This window comes from Eutrigla gurnardus (genome assembly GCF_963514095.1).
Source record: "Eutrigla gurnardus genome assembly, chromosome: 15".
NCBI classification, from domain to species: Eukaryota; Metazoa; Chordata; class Actinopteri; order Perciformes; family Triglidae; genus Eutrigla; species Eutrigla gurnardus.
Window position 1 is genome coordinate 11157526 of NC_139938.1, and position 16770 is coordinate 11174295.

Genomic DNA, 16770 nt, shown 5'->3' on the forward strand with positions numbered 1-16770 from the left:
TTTGTCATTTCGGGACAAAAAAGTGACAAGTTATGAAGAAAAAAGGTTATCATATTTTTGGGTGGTTTCCACGGTTACTTGATAATGATGGTGAGTCTCCACAGTGAAGCAAACTGTGATGAACAAGAGAACGTTCATCTTCCTTTTTCGTTGGCTAATATGGGAGTCTGTTTCAAATCTGCCTGCTTCTCTGACTGCTCCTCCTTCACCATATAATACGAATACCTGGCAGAATAAATAGAGATCTTTTTCTCCATGGTAGCGTGGTGGCTCCGGGGACGGTTGGCTGGTCGGAGACATTCATGGCGTCCAGAAGAAACGACTTTGATGAGACTTTAAACCACCAGCTGGTTGACATTTGTGGTTTTGAGTGAATCATCTCAACCACTGATTGGATGGATCACCCTGTCAGAAATACCCATGCTCCCCTCTTAATGAATTGTAATAACTTGGTGATCCAGTGCTGCCTTCAGGTAAAACTGAATTCACCTAAAAACTTTGGTTTATGAACAATAATCTAAATGATTGACATTCCCATCAGCCTCAGCCAGCAGCCTCCTATGGCTCACCCAGCCGGCTGACTTCCCCCATCACTATAGCTTATGATCAATGGGCAGAATCAGCCTTCCTGTGTGTTTAACTGTGGGACTGGATTCTCTGGTGTCCGACTTCTGACATCACTGACACAAGCTGGGTGCAGAACAACATTTCAAATGAAACAAGCAACTGATATCTCGGGATCACTGTGTGATCTCGTCTCATAAAGGTGCTGTTGTGTCTGCTGGACCACTGTCGCCGAGGGCATGTCTGCTCACCGTGGAGATCCGGATCAAACCCAGCCAAAGTCTACAGAGACTCAACGTCGAGTTTGACAACTTCACAAGCACGAGCACTTCCAAGTCGGTGCTCTCAGCTGTCAAGTCACTCCCTTTTATTCCTCCATGACACGAATGCAGCAGAAAATGTACTTCTGAGTCCAGACTGTGTGCCTTTCTATCCCCCGCTCCTCCATCTCTACCTCTCATTCATCCAGTCCACACTCGCAGTGATGTATCGAGGATTTAATTACAAGTCTAAGCGATCGTTAATCATTGAGAACCCACAATCAATTAACGTGTGAGACTCCCGGAGTCTCGCGGCGGCTGCGCTGACCTCAGGTGCTGCTTCGTACCCAGGAGGGAATTCTGGGCAGAATGGATTTCATTAGCATGGAATAAGACGATGCTAAGGACTGCTAATGGCCTGGCACACTCATTATCATGGCGATCACGCCTCACAGATGCGGTTTCGCTTCTTCCCCCCATCCTCTCCTCCTCTCATAAAAACTCATCATTTGAGTTGACGGTAAAAAATGTCCTCCATTTAAGTGTTATGTACTTTCCCTTTAATTAAAACGGGTGTTTTAACGTGTGGAATATGTTTATCTTGTGTGAACGGCACCATGTTTGATGTGCAAATAGCAGCTAATACATGGAAATTATGAATACATTTTAATGAGCTCACTGCTAATTGATGGAATGAGAAGAAATAAACAATGCACTCAAATAAGTTGAAGGTCAACATAGAAAAGCTGTGAATTTCAAAGTCAAACCCAAAGTTTTTCATTTCCTGTTTCATCACTAAGCCGTTTCTTCAAATACCTGGAGGTTTGTGATTTGGAAGGTGCCGTTTTCCATCAAGCTGATTCGACCATCGTTTCCCAGGATCCTTTGGCCGTCTTTCTCCCATTGGATGCTGGGGATGGGGTTGCCCATGATGTGGCAATGCAACTGAGCGGTGGATCCAGGAGATAACGTGACATTGGCAGGTCCTTGGCGGATGATGGGCGGGAGGCGGTCCGATGGTGCTGAAGGGACAGAGAACGTCATCATCATCATCATCATCATCATCGAGTACCGTCTCAACTACGTGGTAATAAATTACCTTTTAAGAGCTAAAACAAAACTCATATATGGATCAGAAACCATCCCGAGTCTTCGTTCGAACCTGCAGAATGCTGCTCTGACACTGAACACACACTTAAGCGAACACTAAAAAACAAAAAAAGCGACAGGGCTGGAAATGGCCACTCAACAATTTTTTTGCAACAATAATTATAGGATAAATGGAAATCTTATACTGCTTCAAATCCATTGCACGGTAAATGATTTGGCCTGGTGGATGTGTATGATGTGCGTTTACAATAACTGATTCCTCAATTTTGTTATCATCTTCCTGAAAGCCATCAAAGTTAAGATTCATGCCAACAGTTTGCTCTTTGAGTTATTAATCTTCATGTTTGCCTGGAACATCCCAGCCGGCCGTGTGACATGTAAAATGTCACTATAAGAGCAGATCTGCTCCCACAGGCTCTCAAGTTCTCCTCTTTCATCAATTTCCCTCAATCTGTTGACACATTTACCTCCCGTCAGAGTGATGGACCACTTGACAGAATATTGATTAGGAACTCAATGAATCCAATAATATCATCTATCATACACTAAGTGTCTTTTCAACCAACATTATACCTTATTTTGGAATCTTGGTGGATAATAGAGTCTTTGTGTTTGTATAAAATCTCACAGTTTTATATGGTAACATCCAGGAACATAAAAACCTCTCTACTATACATTTTATCACGTTGTCTATAAGATATTAATGAGACAAATACTGACACACATCAACTGTATCTCTGCAAGTTCTTTACACTAGAAATACGATGCAATATGTGTGTTAGCCAGGAATCAAAACCAGACGACCGCCGGATCTTTGGCACTAAACTTTGCAATAAACTGTGTTTAACTGAGATCGTTCATTAGCTGGAGGAAATGTCAAACCAAATTAATATATGTCGTAAACTTTATTTACCTCAGCTGCACTGCTGAGCCTCACGTCGTGGAACGAGAAGTAGAATGGACACAAACATGCACGTCCCTGTTTGATGTGCAGTCACGCTTACTTCTTGTAAAACCAGACAATGAATGTGTGGGAGTCCTGAAGAGTGAGCCTGTTTTCACTTGACCACCGTTCACCCGCAGCCTTCCCCCCGGGGCGTCACCGACACTCATGGACGTACCGGGAGGCTGCGCTCTGTGCCGTCAAGCTGTTTGTAATTGAAAGTTTTCTTTTCCTGCTGATGGCAGCCGGCGCTCACAAAGCCCCCGCGTTCCACTCCCCCTAACGTTTGACATTTACCTTCAGACGGGCAACATGCCCTCATTAGCATTCTGTACCGTGGAAGGCTCTGATATCATCAGCTAACTGAAGTGAACAGAAAGTGTGAAGAGTCAATACAGGAGTTGGAGAAGAGCGGGCTGAAGAGAATCCCTGTTTACTCCCTGAGCGGGAGGGGTGCGGCGAGGGCAGCATATGCTGCGGCGGCTTATTTGCATCACCAGTTGTCTCTTTTGATTCCATCACATAAGGACTCCTGCTGTTTGCTCATTTGGGGAAGAGTGTTTTAATTTGCGAAGGGTTTGAAGGACGACCTTTTGATTTCATATCACTGCACTTGTAGACCATCAACAGACGGTGTGTTATTAATAAAATATGAAGCTCGAAATGTTAAATTCAAAGATTAACAGAGAGTTGCTGGTGTTGAGATTAGGGGAAACATCCACAGTCCCTCAGAGGCCATCGACTGTATTGCATCCAGAGCTCCACACCTGCAGTGACCTTTGGCTATAATTGCTTTGTTTGTGTCTCTAAACCCTGAGGAAGGCATTAAGCCGATACACGTTGGTGTTTTTTTAGTGTTTTGTAGCCCAAATAAATAAAGGCTTTTTACTAAACAACCACCAGAGCCAGATTTCTTAGAGTTTCACACTTGCTCCTCTGGCTTGATAAGCACTCATCATGAACTAGTTTGTACAATTAACTGCCAACTGAGGAAACACATCGAGGGGGCAAGTGCTTATTATATTTTATCATGGATTTTAGTTTTAAAGGGCCAGTGCGTAGCATTTAGGGGGATCTATCAACAGAAATGGAATATAATAGTTAAGTGTATAATTGCCTGAAAATAAGAGCTGCTGTGCTTGTTTTACATCATCATACAGAGCTTATCGCCATGTATCTACAGTAGCTCAGGACAGACACATGGGGCCATTCACATTTTCCTGTTTTTGCATCCACCGCCATAGTTCTCCAGTTCTCGCTTCAACGGGATCCTGAGGATCCGCTCCTTCTGCATCAGTGGCGTAGATTGACCCGCGCCGCTCTGATCACAGACGCTCCGAGGTCTCCACTTCGTCATCATGACATCTCACTCAAATATCCATATCAGTGTGTCATTTATTATCACTGAAAACCAGTGATGATAATGTGCCGAATAGAGGGCAGACAGTACAAGTTCAAGCATTTGAAGACAGATTTGCAGCTACATTACTCACAAGGAGCGTCATTTTGTCAGATTGATGGTGTCGCTGTTGTCTTTGAGCAAATATACAACAGGTTTGTGAACGTTTCTTCCAGCGTAATGTGTTTACACTCACCACTTTCCACCTCCAGCAGGGCTTTAGTGAGGATGCTGCCGGCCACACTGATGGCCTGGCAGATGTAATATCCCGAGTCCTCCACTTGGACGTCGGTGATGGTGAGCTCGCCGCTCAGCGACACGGAGAAGCGGCCCGCCTGTGACGGCTCCTGGATGGGGAAGAGGAGGATCTGGAAGGAGAAAGATGAGGAAGATCAGGTCTTTCATTCAGATTTCTCCATGATCATTTACACACCTTAAAATTCCCTTTGAAATAAAGCTGCCGTACACTGAAGCATTCCAACATTCATTCACGGGGACATCTATAACAGTTAGTTTAACACAGAGACATTCATTTCATTCACTGAGCTGAAAAAGAACTTCAAACCTCAAGCTCCAACACAAACATTACTTCCAGACATAAAATGTTCCACTTGAAGCTTTATTACGTATTTGAATCGACATAATATACATTCATAAACGTGACTCTCTTTAATGTTCAAGGATAAGAGCTCTCCGTTTCGTCAAAAATGGCACTTTGGGTCACATGGAAATAAAGACGTGAAGTCATGGAGGATAGTTTGAATGCAGTGCGTAGAGAGTAAAGGAGAGAGAGGTGACGGCCATGAAAGATGATGTAGATAGATAGATGATGAACTGAGCAAATAATGAGCCTCGAAACTTTATGACTGTGTGTCCTCAAAGTAGGAAACTGTGTGCCCAAAAGCATGAAAAAGAGACATGGTGTTGAATATGCTTTTCACTGTGTCCCTGTCAAATACATTAAAGTTCATTTAAAAAAGATAAATGGAGGATCAACAGCAAAGAGGATGGACCGATACAAAGCGGTTTCCCATTTGAACACAACAGCTCGCTTGCTGCTAAACAGCTGCAACACTGAAACGAATGATTGCAGCTCAGAGTCATTTTTCAGTATTGATGATTGTTGTGCAATCAGCTTTTTAAAAAGTCAAGTAAATAAATGGTGTGCCTGTTATTTCTTTCTTTCAGTGCATCGAAGTCATGCACAAGCTTCCTTTTATCCTGATGTGTTATTTCCCCCAAATCTGATGCCGGATCTACTTTCCTTTTCTTTTCTCAGAATAAAATCCTGATATTTTTCCACATCTCCCAACATGCTACCCACATACTTCCTCTCCACCCCCCTCGTCCTGCATGCTTTATCTCTCTCCTCCACTCTTGTTCTCCCTCTCCCACACACATTCTCCAGGCCTCCTCCGGTCTCACTCTTCCCCCTCTAATCTGTACCTGGGAGCCATGCTAGCGGCACCCACGCGCTCTCATCGGGCCTTTCAGTGCATTCCAACAGGCTGTAGTGCTTATCACAAGCTCGCCGTTCCAACACTCATACTTATGCATGCACAACCCCACACCCACACACACACACACAGGCCTGAGCAGACTCACACTGTGGTGAATAATACCCTGTGTGGATGATGGGAAAATGAGGTGTGTGTGAGTGTGTGTGTGTGTGTGTGTGTGTGTGTGCGTGTGTGAGTCACCCTGGTACTAAACTACATTGTGATGAAAGCAAAGGATGAGACTGAAAACATGACTGTGAGAAGAAAAGATGCAGGCTTTCTTTAAAGTGTGAGAGTGGCATGTGAAGAAACTGGCTGAGACTAGCATCATCACATTCCTGGCTGATTTATATTATTTAAATACACTTTGATTCCTAAGTGTATATATCATTGTTTTATGTTTCTTTCATACTTATCCCATTTAGATTTATCTGTTCGGAAGTCTAAAAATATCCTATCTATATTCTGAAAGGGTTTGTTCATACATCATCCGCAGCGTGATTTATACCACATCTTATTCCAGAAAACATGGCCAGAATCGATTTGTTATGGTTGTTGACAGTATTTTCTGATTTATGGAGTGATACAAAGAAAACTCACAAATTCCTTTAGTAAAAACCTTTGACTCTAATTTGTCGACAAAATAAAAGTTGCTTTATCCAAAGTTCAGATTTCAGTTCTGGAAAATAACCACATCAAGGATAATGCCTCATTTGCACAGTTAAACGGTAGACTGTAGAGGTGGAAGAAATAATAGATTCTATGATGCATCGTGATGCTTTGTTGAATTATTCTGCATCAATGCATTAAAGTCTATTATCGATTATTAATGAATTCATTTTATTAAAAAAATGTTTTTTTTGGTTAGGTAATATTTCCACATTTTATATAAGTAATGTAGCACCTCAGCCTAGCCATGGTGATGTCATTTGTGGACTACGGTTTTGAAGCATCGAGTTCAGTATTTTGGCCGTCCACCTGTTGTATTGTTTCTTGTGTGAAGCTGCTAACAAAGTTAGCTTCATAATTCAAGGTCAACTTTACAGCTAAGTGTTAAAGTCAACTTAGTAGCTAACTGCATTGGTAGCGTGGTAGCGAGGCTGTGGTAGAGCCGGTAACGAGGCAACGGACATCATGCTGTATAGAAGAAGACTCATGAACTCATGTCTACATTGTTTACTGAGATAATAAATCAAGTGAGAAGTAGGGTCTTCTAAACCATCGGACTTCTTTTTGCAATCAGAGGAGTCGCCCCCTGATGGCCAGTAGAAAGAATGTAAGTTTAAGGTGCTTCAAATTGGCTTCACTTCTCAAAACCAGGTGTTGTTGCCTGGTTTAAACATACAATTTAAGAAACTGACTTGTAATCAGCAGGGGGAACAGGAATGTGATGAAACCACGCGACTGAACTCATTCACTCAAACTCCATGCTCCAATAAGCCTGCTGTCAGATGCACAGTGACCACATCAGGGAGGCTGCAGAGACCGTGGTGTCATCCTCTACGGTCCCTAGAGGTTTCTCACCTGGCTGCCTTCTCTCTGCCAAAACACGGCCGGTGGAGGGTTTCCTTTGGTGCCACAGAGGAAGGTTACGGTGCGACCCGGCGCTGTGATCTGGTCCCGCGGCCGAACCACGATCTGAGGGGGCACTGCAACACAAAGAACAGAGAGAAATCATTATCAGGGCACAGCGCAAATGAAGCCATGGTGTGTGTGTGTGTGTGTGTGTGTGTGTGTGTGTGTGTGTGTGTGTGTGTGTGTGTGTGTGTGTGTGTGTGTGTGTGTGTGTGTGTGTGTGTGTGTGTGTGTGTGTGCGTGGGTGTAATGCAGTGAGAATGTGCCAGCAGTGACATCGAGTGCATTAATCCGCGACAGGCCACCAGTGATGACAGCAAAATAACTGACAAATCTATCACTCAAGCTCTCCCTGTCTCTTTATCTCTCACACACACAAACCACGAGTTACTGAGTGTTCCTCTAACTGCCTCCGCACTTAAAACACTTACAGTAAAGGCCACGAAAACAATGACAGCATCATTATAAGGTGTTGATGTGTCAAGAGAACATTTTTCAACTAAGAAACATAGTTTCACAGTGATAACTCTATGATCAGCTGCTGCCAAAGTTCATTATGTTCAAATATCTCACATGTCCACATATTCAATCAACCAATTATTCTTGATTAAAAGTGTTAACACAAGATGATTTGTGTCAGAGTAGCAACACATACCATGTTAAAGCAAGAGGTGGGAGGACATTAATTAGGTAATCTCTCTGAGCTCATATGCAAACGAGTTTTATTTGCTGATGCTTTGAAGCTACTTGAGAAATCTTATCTTTCAAAGCAAGTCATGTCAAACAAGGCTCAACAAGGCAATAAGTCAATTTTAAAGGGACAGTTCACACCAAAATTAAACCTTCATATCTGTCCACATATCTGTCGTGCTATTCATCAGTCAACATGGTCATTGTTTTTTGAATTATCTAGTGTTGGAGATATCGGCTGTAGAGATGTCTGCCCTTGTTGTTAGCTGTTCTAACATTGTGACTTCTGGAAAGAGAAATTGCTGTTGAGTTTTTAAATTTTTTAACTGAGTGCCATCCAGTCCCGTTATACTGGAGAGAACGCAGTATATATTCTACTAATTACATACTAAGGAACACAAACCACATTTGGACCATAGACTCTATATAAGAATTGGACATAGTCATGGTGACGCCACCCACTGGTTTCTGGACTACGGAGTTTCTAGTTCCTCACTTTGGCCGTCGCCATCTTGGAATTTTTGCAACCAGTGAAGGAAGTGACCATATTTGGACTGCGGAGGAGCGACGGGAGGATCTGATGACAATACAAGCAGCAGAGAGGCAACCCGAGCAGCAACCATACTGGATCTGGATCCATTAGTATTCTGGTGTGAAGCTTTTAACAAAGTTAGCTTCATAATTCAAGGTCTACTTTACAGCTAAGTGTTAAAGTCATCTTAGAAGACGGTAGCTGTTTTAATCAGAAGGTAGCCCTGCCCTAAAGCATGCCCTGCTTGATGGTAAATTATGAGTAAAATATTTGGTCAATTATGGAACCATAATTTATTAAATGAACATCACGCTGGATTGAAGAAGACTTGAAACTAGAGAATGAGACCATAAACTCATGTTTACTATGTTTATGAAGAGATAATGAATCTAGTGAGAAGTAGGCTCATTTTCTCATAGACTTCTATACAACTAGAGGAGTCGCCCCCTGATGGTCAGCAGAGATAATGCAAGTTCAAGGCACTTCAGCTTTAGCTTCACTTTTCAGAACCGGAGATCGACGCATGATCTTTAATGCTTTAACTTATTCAGCAGGGTAGTCATCAACAAAGAGAGAGAGAGAGAGAGAGAGAGAGAGAGAGAGAGAGAGAGAGAGAGAGAGAGAGAGAGAGAGAGAGAGAGAACATGCTTAGAAAGGAAGCAGTGGTTGAGAGAGCTAGCGATAAACAAGAGATGGAGAGAGAGTTTGTTTCTTTCAAGACGGAGCTAGAAAATAGATCATCTGTGAGCTTGATTTGTTAGGCTTGATTGATGACGCCATGGATGCTTATTGGTCAAATGATATGCCATGACAATCAATCTCTGTGTGGGTGGACGATCATTTCAAAGACCAGCCCAGAAACCACAGGAGACCGAAATCAGATCTGTGGGTCCACCTTTATGACCCCAGGCTAATCAGACTGAGAGGAAGTCTCTCACACACACACACACACACACACACACACACACACACACACACACACACACACACAGAGACCTCTTTGATTTCTATTGATCCCGTAGGAAGTGACAGGCCTTCCTCCACAGAGGGGTGTGTGAATGCATAATGACGCCCTCCACCAGTCCTAATTGATTTCTCATCTTCCCACCTGATCTCCTGCTTCTCTTTCATTCTCCGTCTCAATTAGCGTTGAGAGAAACTGAGAGAAAGAGAGACAGGGAGGTGGAGAATAATCCTCCTAAATAATAGAAAGATAAGTAACTGAAAAACACCCATTTTCTTATGTGGGGTTTAAATGTGCTAAACCCCCCAAAAAGTGTTGGGTTTGTTAGATGGCACGCCCTCTGTACAATATACTGTCATGTTTGATTCATCCAGTGATGACAGATACCTTGTGAGAGCAAATAAAAACCTGACTATGACGGGTTTTGTCAGCTTTCCTTCAATTCATCAACAGCAAAAAATGTCGCATTTGTTAAAAATGCTTTCTTACTTCAGAGGAGCCGTTTCTTGTATGTGTGGAGAGGCTTAGAGTTCAATTTGATTGTTAAAAAGAGGAGAAAGCAGCATGAACACCAAAACAGAAAGAAACCAGAGGGTCAAGTTGGAAAAAAAGAAAAGAAAAAAGAAACAGGCCAGCACTTGAAGCAGAGTGTGAAGTGATAAAATGTTGATGCAGGGTCTGGATTGAGAATCCCTGACTGCCTGCTTCATTTCATGCCCTGCATTCACACAGTGTATCATCCGTCTTGGGAGAGACTGCATCCACTGCAGCATGAGGGGATCTATGATCCAGCCTCAGGATAAATCACAGCTGAGAGGGCCGTGACCAGGTGGGCAGGTTCATGTCCTGGGATCTAAGATGCTCCCCTCCCAGAAATACTAACGCTACGTTCACACCACCGATTCCAAAATGGTCAGATCTCTTTAATGTTCTTGAAGCCGTTGTGGTTTTCATCGTACATTATTGACACAACAAGATCCGATGAGTGAGCACCGAGCTGACACCGATTTGCCTGTGGGGATTTTGTCTGGGAGCTGCAAAAACGGCCCGGGAAGTAGAAAATGAGGACTTGAGTAGCCCAAACAAGTTCCCATTGTTTTGGATGTGAACCACAGAGTGGCACTGAACCCGTGCTTTCATTTCCTAGCTACCTCAAGGGCGGCCTTCCTGTCTGAGACTGATGCAAGGCCTGAAATATTAAAGAAATGTGGTGTAATACCCGCTCCTTATGTAATTCAACTCCAGGCTTGTTCACACAGAGATGGGACAAACACACAGGAGGAAAGACACCGTGCTCAGCAGGCCATTTGAAAAAAAACAACAACAAAAAACACCTGAACATTTCCCCCTCACTCCTGACACAACACCATAATTTTGACCCAAATCCAGTGACAGCTTGGAATATTCAGACTGTTAAAATGCAGTATTTGGTGCTCTGCACAGCCCTGTCTGGAGAATAACAATGTTTGATTTGAGGAGGCAAGCCGCCACACTGCCTGAGGCTGTAATAAATAATTAGCAATAATGGGTGCACTCGGCGCGACACTGAGCCTTAGATTTAGGGCAGGGAGAAACATTAGCATCCTTACATAGCAGGGAAACAGAGAGGTGGATCGGAGCAGAGCAGCTGAAATATACATGACAATAATCTAAGAAACAATGTCTGCTTGTCATGGATGCTATTTGCACAGCCTGACACTCGTACACTCTTTTAGTATTCGTATGCTGCTGCTTTAAGGTGTGACAGCTTTCCTTTTTTAAAGCGCCCTTAAGAAAACCAGAAATGTTTATCAAACATCAAGACACCTTCATTTTCCTATTTTATGAAATATATAACCCGGTCTGGAAAAAATGATAGCACCTACACTGATAGCTGTGAGAGGTAGTGTCAGGGAGGTAAATTGGGAAACGTCTAAATAAAGAATGAAACACTTGACATTGGAATTTACGGAGCCGGGAGACTTTTTTTATACGCTGGATAGCGAGAGAGAAGCCAGAGCTGGGAATACACAACAAGGCTAGCATGCCAAGAGGAGGCAGAAATAAACAAGTTACATTTCCACAGCTTTTACGATAAGACTGAAGGAGGAAAGCCTGGTCTGCGTGTACAGTGCCTGGTCTCTTTGAATGTGTGTTACTGTGTGTTAAGGAGCAAATGTTAAATGGTCAGTCCTTCCTTTTTCTTCTCAAAAAAAAAAAAAAAAAAAAAAAAAAAAACATATGGCAGAGGATATGAATTATGGAGAAGGGGTGGGATTAAATAAGTGCATACTTCTTCCTTCCCACTCCATTTTGGAAACATTTCTAGTGTAATATTTTCTTTTCTATATGACACTGTATTAATTTTGACATGTTTGAAATAAAAATGTAAAATCAAACTGGCCATTGAACATTCAGCTTTTAATGTTAGAGTTAGAAAGGAGGTGCAGGTTAGAATGCCTCTCATGATGGGAGCAGATGATCTATGGCAGATGAGGTCACCCTGGTCCCGCCATGTCACATTGTTTCCTAGGAGATATGAGGGCGTGGCCTCGCTGCATACAGGACTCATGAGAACGTCTTTCTTTCAGACTCAGTTGAAGTTTATTTAAACTGATGTGCTTTTTGATTTATTCTCCACTTCTTTTCGAGTGTTCTGCTCTCTTTAACATCATTCAATAGACCACTGAGAGACTCATGGTGTGGATTGTATCACCATTTAAGTCACGGATCGGATCAGCAGGAAAAAAGAGAGCCAATGTTACCCGATCAAAGAGACATAAAGTGTTGCTTGTCTTGTTACAGCAGCTGGTATTAAAGGCTTCAGACTAGTTTTCACCACTATCCTCAAAAATCAACTTGACCGTCCTGAAACCGATTAAATTGAAATGATATCCTTTGACTTTGTTGTAGTCATCTATTGTGCTTATTTGCATAAAAACACACAATTGAAATGATTTATTGATGTATTACGAGTTGCTTACAGCTAGTGTTCCGAAGTTAAACGGCTCAAAATTCACTCTCTAATATCTATTTTATGTTGATGTTAAAACATCTCATTGATTTCTTCAAAAGTGTGTGTGTAGTTGATCTGCGGTTCAAATGCTGACCTTCCTGTAACTGAAACCCAACAAGACGGTGTCAGTGAGGCTGGAAGGTTTGTGGTTTCCCCGCTTAAGATGGGTTTGAGAAGGAACACAGTCAACGGCATAATCATAAACTAACTCCAGCAGGCAGATGTTTCAACACGCACCACCTACTGTGCTCCCACTAAGACCGATCACAGTGCGTTTTGTTCCACTGCTGCTGCATGAACATGGCGTGTTGCTCCATCACAGAGCAAAAGGCAGACAAAGTGCTTAGAACCAAAGCATCTTACCTCCCCCACTCCCCTAAACGCACGCTCCACGTGAGATTTGCTAACATACTGAAGCCATCACACACAGGGGGGGGGAACCCCACACACACACACACACGCACACACAAACACACACACACGGGCTCCCAGCAGGAGTTCCTCAGGGGCCTCGATGTGACAGGCAGCTGTCAGAGTCCCACGCTGATGCAGACAGCCTGTTTCACTCACACACTCTCAAACACATACATACACACACACACATACACATACATACACACACACACATACACACACCTTCTCCTGATGCGGTTTCCATTCTGAAATGATGATTGAGGAGGCAGTTATTTCCTAAGCATAATGTTTTATAGCTGCATCATAATTCACCCATGCTTTTATTTCATTTGGCGTGGGACCTTTGTGCCCAGAACTCCTGCCTATTTATCCCACATCGATAAATGAATTGCAATGCTTTATGCATGCAGCTTTAATCAGACAGAGTAGAAGTTATAGAAAAAGTATTGTATTTCTTGATTTTTATGTCTAAGCACCAGCAGGCAAGACAAAGAGGTTAACGCTCCCTACAAGGCAAATTATTGGCTAGAATTGAATAGGAAGGTCGCCCTGTTTGTACAAGAGCATTTATTATCAAAATGCATGTAATCATTTGCAGTTGTTTTCTTTCTCTGTACCGTTTTATAGTGTTTCCTACTCCATCCTTGCTTCTTCATTCCCACACACAGAACTGATTCCGAATTCATTCATCAAAGTCCCCTTGTATCCTTTTATAATAGTAAGCAATCCCAATGGAAAACGGAGCAAATGAGGTGTTAGTTTCTGTTTAGGTTGGCTTTCTTGCTCAGAGACTCCACGAAGCAGCCAGGCCAAGCTTTGATGCTAATGGCCCACTAGACCCGTCAGGATGTGCTGATCGATATCAGATGCTGGATAATGTTGGTCAAGCATGACTGATTGAACAAGCCAATTTCTTAATCTGACCAATGTCAACGTCAAATCACGGCCAGGTCATGTGAGATCCATGCCTGATGGTGAAGAATGAGCTTTAGAATCAGGTCTGTCCGAACCAAGAGAAAAATATTCACATTCTGCTTTCAGTCTTGCGACTCCTCTGCTTGTAAAAAGAAGTCTGATTGTATAGAAGTTTACGAGAAAATTAGCCTAATTCTCTCTTGATTTATAATATAAACATGAGTTCATGGTCTCAATCTCTAGTTTCAAGTCTTCTTCACTCCAGCATGATGTTCATTTAGTAAAGCAGGGGATGCTTGAGGGCGGGGCTACCTTGTGATCTAGCTGTGCTTTCTTGTCTGCTGAGGTCCTGACTGACGGCGACTGCTACCTGGCCTGATAATGAAGCGCTGTATTGTGGCTCCACCTGCCCGCTGTGATGCTGCTCATCCCTGACTGCTTTTCTGGTCCATGGCGTCATGTTGGAGATAGAACCATGAACATGTGGCTGTGCCAGCCACCATGGACTGCTACTGTTTATATAACTACTCCTGTTAATATAACTACTATTGATATATACTAATACTACTGTTAATAAACACAGATGGAGCCTTGTCTTCTCCAGATTTCTGCTCAAAGCTAAATCTGTTAAAGCAGTTTTTTCTCTCCACTGTCGCTGAAACTCTTTCTACTGGTGATGTTGGGACTTTGAAATGCATTGGCTTTGAAAATCCTGAGTGTGTTCTAGTCCTGAGATAACCCGTGTTGTGATAAAACACTATGAATACAATTGGATTGCATTTAACTTTTGCTGCTTGTGCTCATCAGATCCACCCGTCGCTCCTCCACAGTCCAAATATGGTCACTTCCTTCACTGGTTGCAAACATTCCAAAATGTCCAAAAATGCTGAACTCGAGGCTTCAAAACTGTAGTCCACAAACCACTGGATGACGTAACCATGACTACACCTACTTCTTCTTCGTCTATGGTTGCGACCACTACGAATGCAGCGTGTCCCAAGGCTCTGAAAACAGAAACCAATCCGGTTGTCTTCAGGACACTGCAGCCAACAGTAACAACCAAATTCTCATTTAGTCCTGAGACTTATGTTTGCACTTCCTTTATTCCAGAAGGGGATATGAAAAGATACCACGACAAAGCCTTGGAGACTAAAGGCCTTTAGTCTTTGCCTCATTCTTTATTGTAAACGCCTGTAAGACTCAATACTAGAGCCAAACGTGTTGAGATGTGTAGATTTCATGTAGTGTGGACCGATTCTTCACACCTTTCGGCCAAACCTCTACTGCTTCTCTAATAGACATACAGTGTGAGGGAATTTTCCCTACACCTGATTCCCTCAGTGTAAGATTAATATATGTCATTTATGAAAAGGTTCACATTTAATCTGAGTTATTAAGTGTCTCCTTCTCCAGGCGAGGCAAGGTCACAAACAAGACGTGTCTCTCAGGGCCGAACACAACGTTCTTACCTTTAACCGAGACATAATACAGACGGTGTGGCAGCTTCCTCAACATAACTAAGGCTTTTATGCTTTTCCATAATATAAGGACATATAAGGACAGGAGGCAGAATCGGGGTTGGCACTGTACTGTTGAGTTCTGTACTCAAACCTTGTTCCTCATGATGATCATCGGGCATCAATGAATATTTCTGCATAAGACATCTACTATCTCCAGAGGTCTCCTTGCTTCCACTCATTCATATTTCCATAACAAATTGGCATCACAAACAGGATTCCAATACAAAAACATGGTTAGTATAAATTAAAGTTGTCTTTGCCTTACCAGGGTTGTGTTTGGCGGGATTCTAAAGGTATGTGTGTAGACTGTGAAATTTTATCTGATATCTTTGCTGATGCCCTCCGTTAATGTGAGTCATAGCTTAAAAGGGGTTATTTCCCTCCTCTCACTTGCCCCTGCCTACGCATCTGTGAAGTGCCTGAGAGGCGGACACAGCAACAAATGTTAGAGTGATGTTAGCTGTTAAAGCATCAAAGTCTTTTCAGTGGCAGGAATGTGAGCGAAGAGTGTTAACCCACAGATGTACTGTACACACACACACACACACACACACACACACACACACACACACACACACACACACACACACACACACACACACACACACACACACTGTTCTCTGTTGTGTAACATAAAATAGTGCTTCAGTTGTTGTGACAGTGGAGACAGTAACCGTCTAGTCTGATACTCCATTTCTCAGATACCAGTAAAAACACTGCTTTTGTCTTCCAGGAACGCCAACAAAAAGATCCTGCACTGTAATATATTGCGGTGAAGAAACAATATTTTCACTCCCACCGTAAAAAAAAAAAAAAAAAGGTCCACTTTGGCATTTTTTAGATTTCACAACACACAAACAAAGCATCCTGCACTCCCTCTTCACTCACAGCCTTTTGCCATTTAATCACCATAAGTACCCAAGAACACTTGGCAATGACATCACGCCCAAGCAGCCTGGTGTTATGTGACCGGCTTCCATACACTGCTGTGTTGGCTCGAAAAAGAATAGAAGCAATATTTTCCCCGGGAGAAAATTGAATTGTCAGAGCATGTGTGATTAATCAGCACATTACTGCAGCACTATGATGCTACACTGTTTTAATTCATTTTGAAGCGTTAACAAAAGACGGCTCGTCTTTTTATTCCCATTTTCTGTATTCAATTTGAATGAAAGACGCCGGGTATTAATGGGATCTATTTTCTTTGTAGTAATGGAAGCTCAAATGGCTGCTCCCAGCGTTTCCAGAGGTATAGAAATACTAATTGACTATTCTCCACTCATAATTGCCAAAAATAAAGGAACAATGTTAGCGGGGGGGGGGGTTTGCCTCCAACATGGCAACCTAAATGTATCTGTATGACTCACTCTTTCTCATGTCTGTTAAGTTG

The 16770-nt window shown here is 42.6% G+C and overlaps 1 protein-coding gene across 2 annotated transcripts in view; it reads right to left on the reverse strand.

Annotated features, from left to right (window-relative positions):
- The window catches only part of robo3 (roundabout, axon guidance receptor, homolog 3), an 80813-nt gene that overhangs the window by 20655 nt on the left and 43388 nt on the right, over nucleotides 1-16770 (reverse strand). For both annotated transcript variants that reach the window (XM_084029468.1, XM_084029467.1), the window contains exons 7-9: nucleotides 7300-7424; nucleotides 4473-4644; nucleotides 1641-1846 (exon numbers count right to left, since the gene is read on the reverse strand). In XM_084029468.1, coding sequence (XP_083885594.1) covers nucleotides 1641-1846; nucleotides 4473-4644; nucleotides 7300-7424 — 503 coding nt within the window. The remainder of the gene's footprint in view (nucleotides 1-1640; nucleotides 1847-4472; nucleotides 4645-7299; nucleotides 7425-16770) is intronic.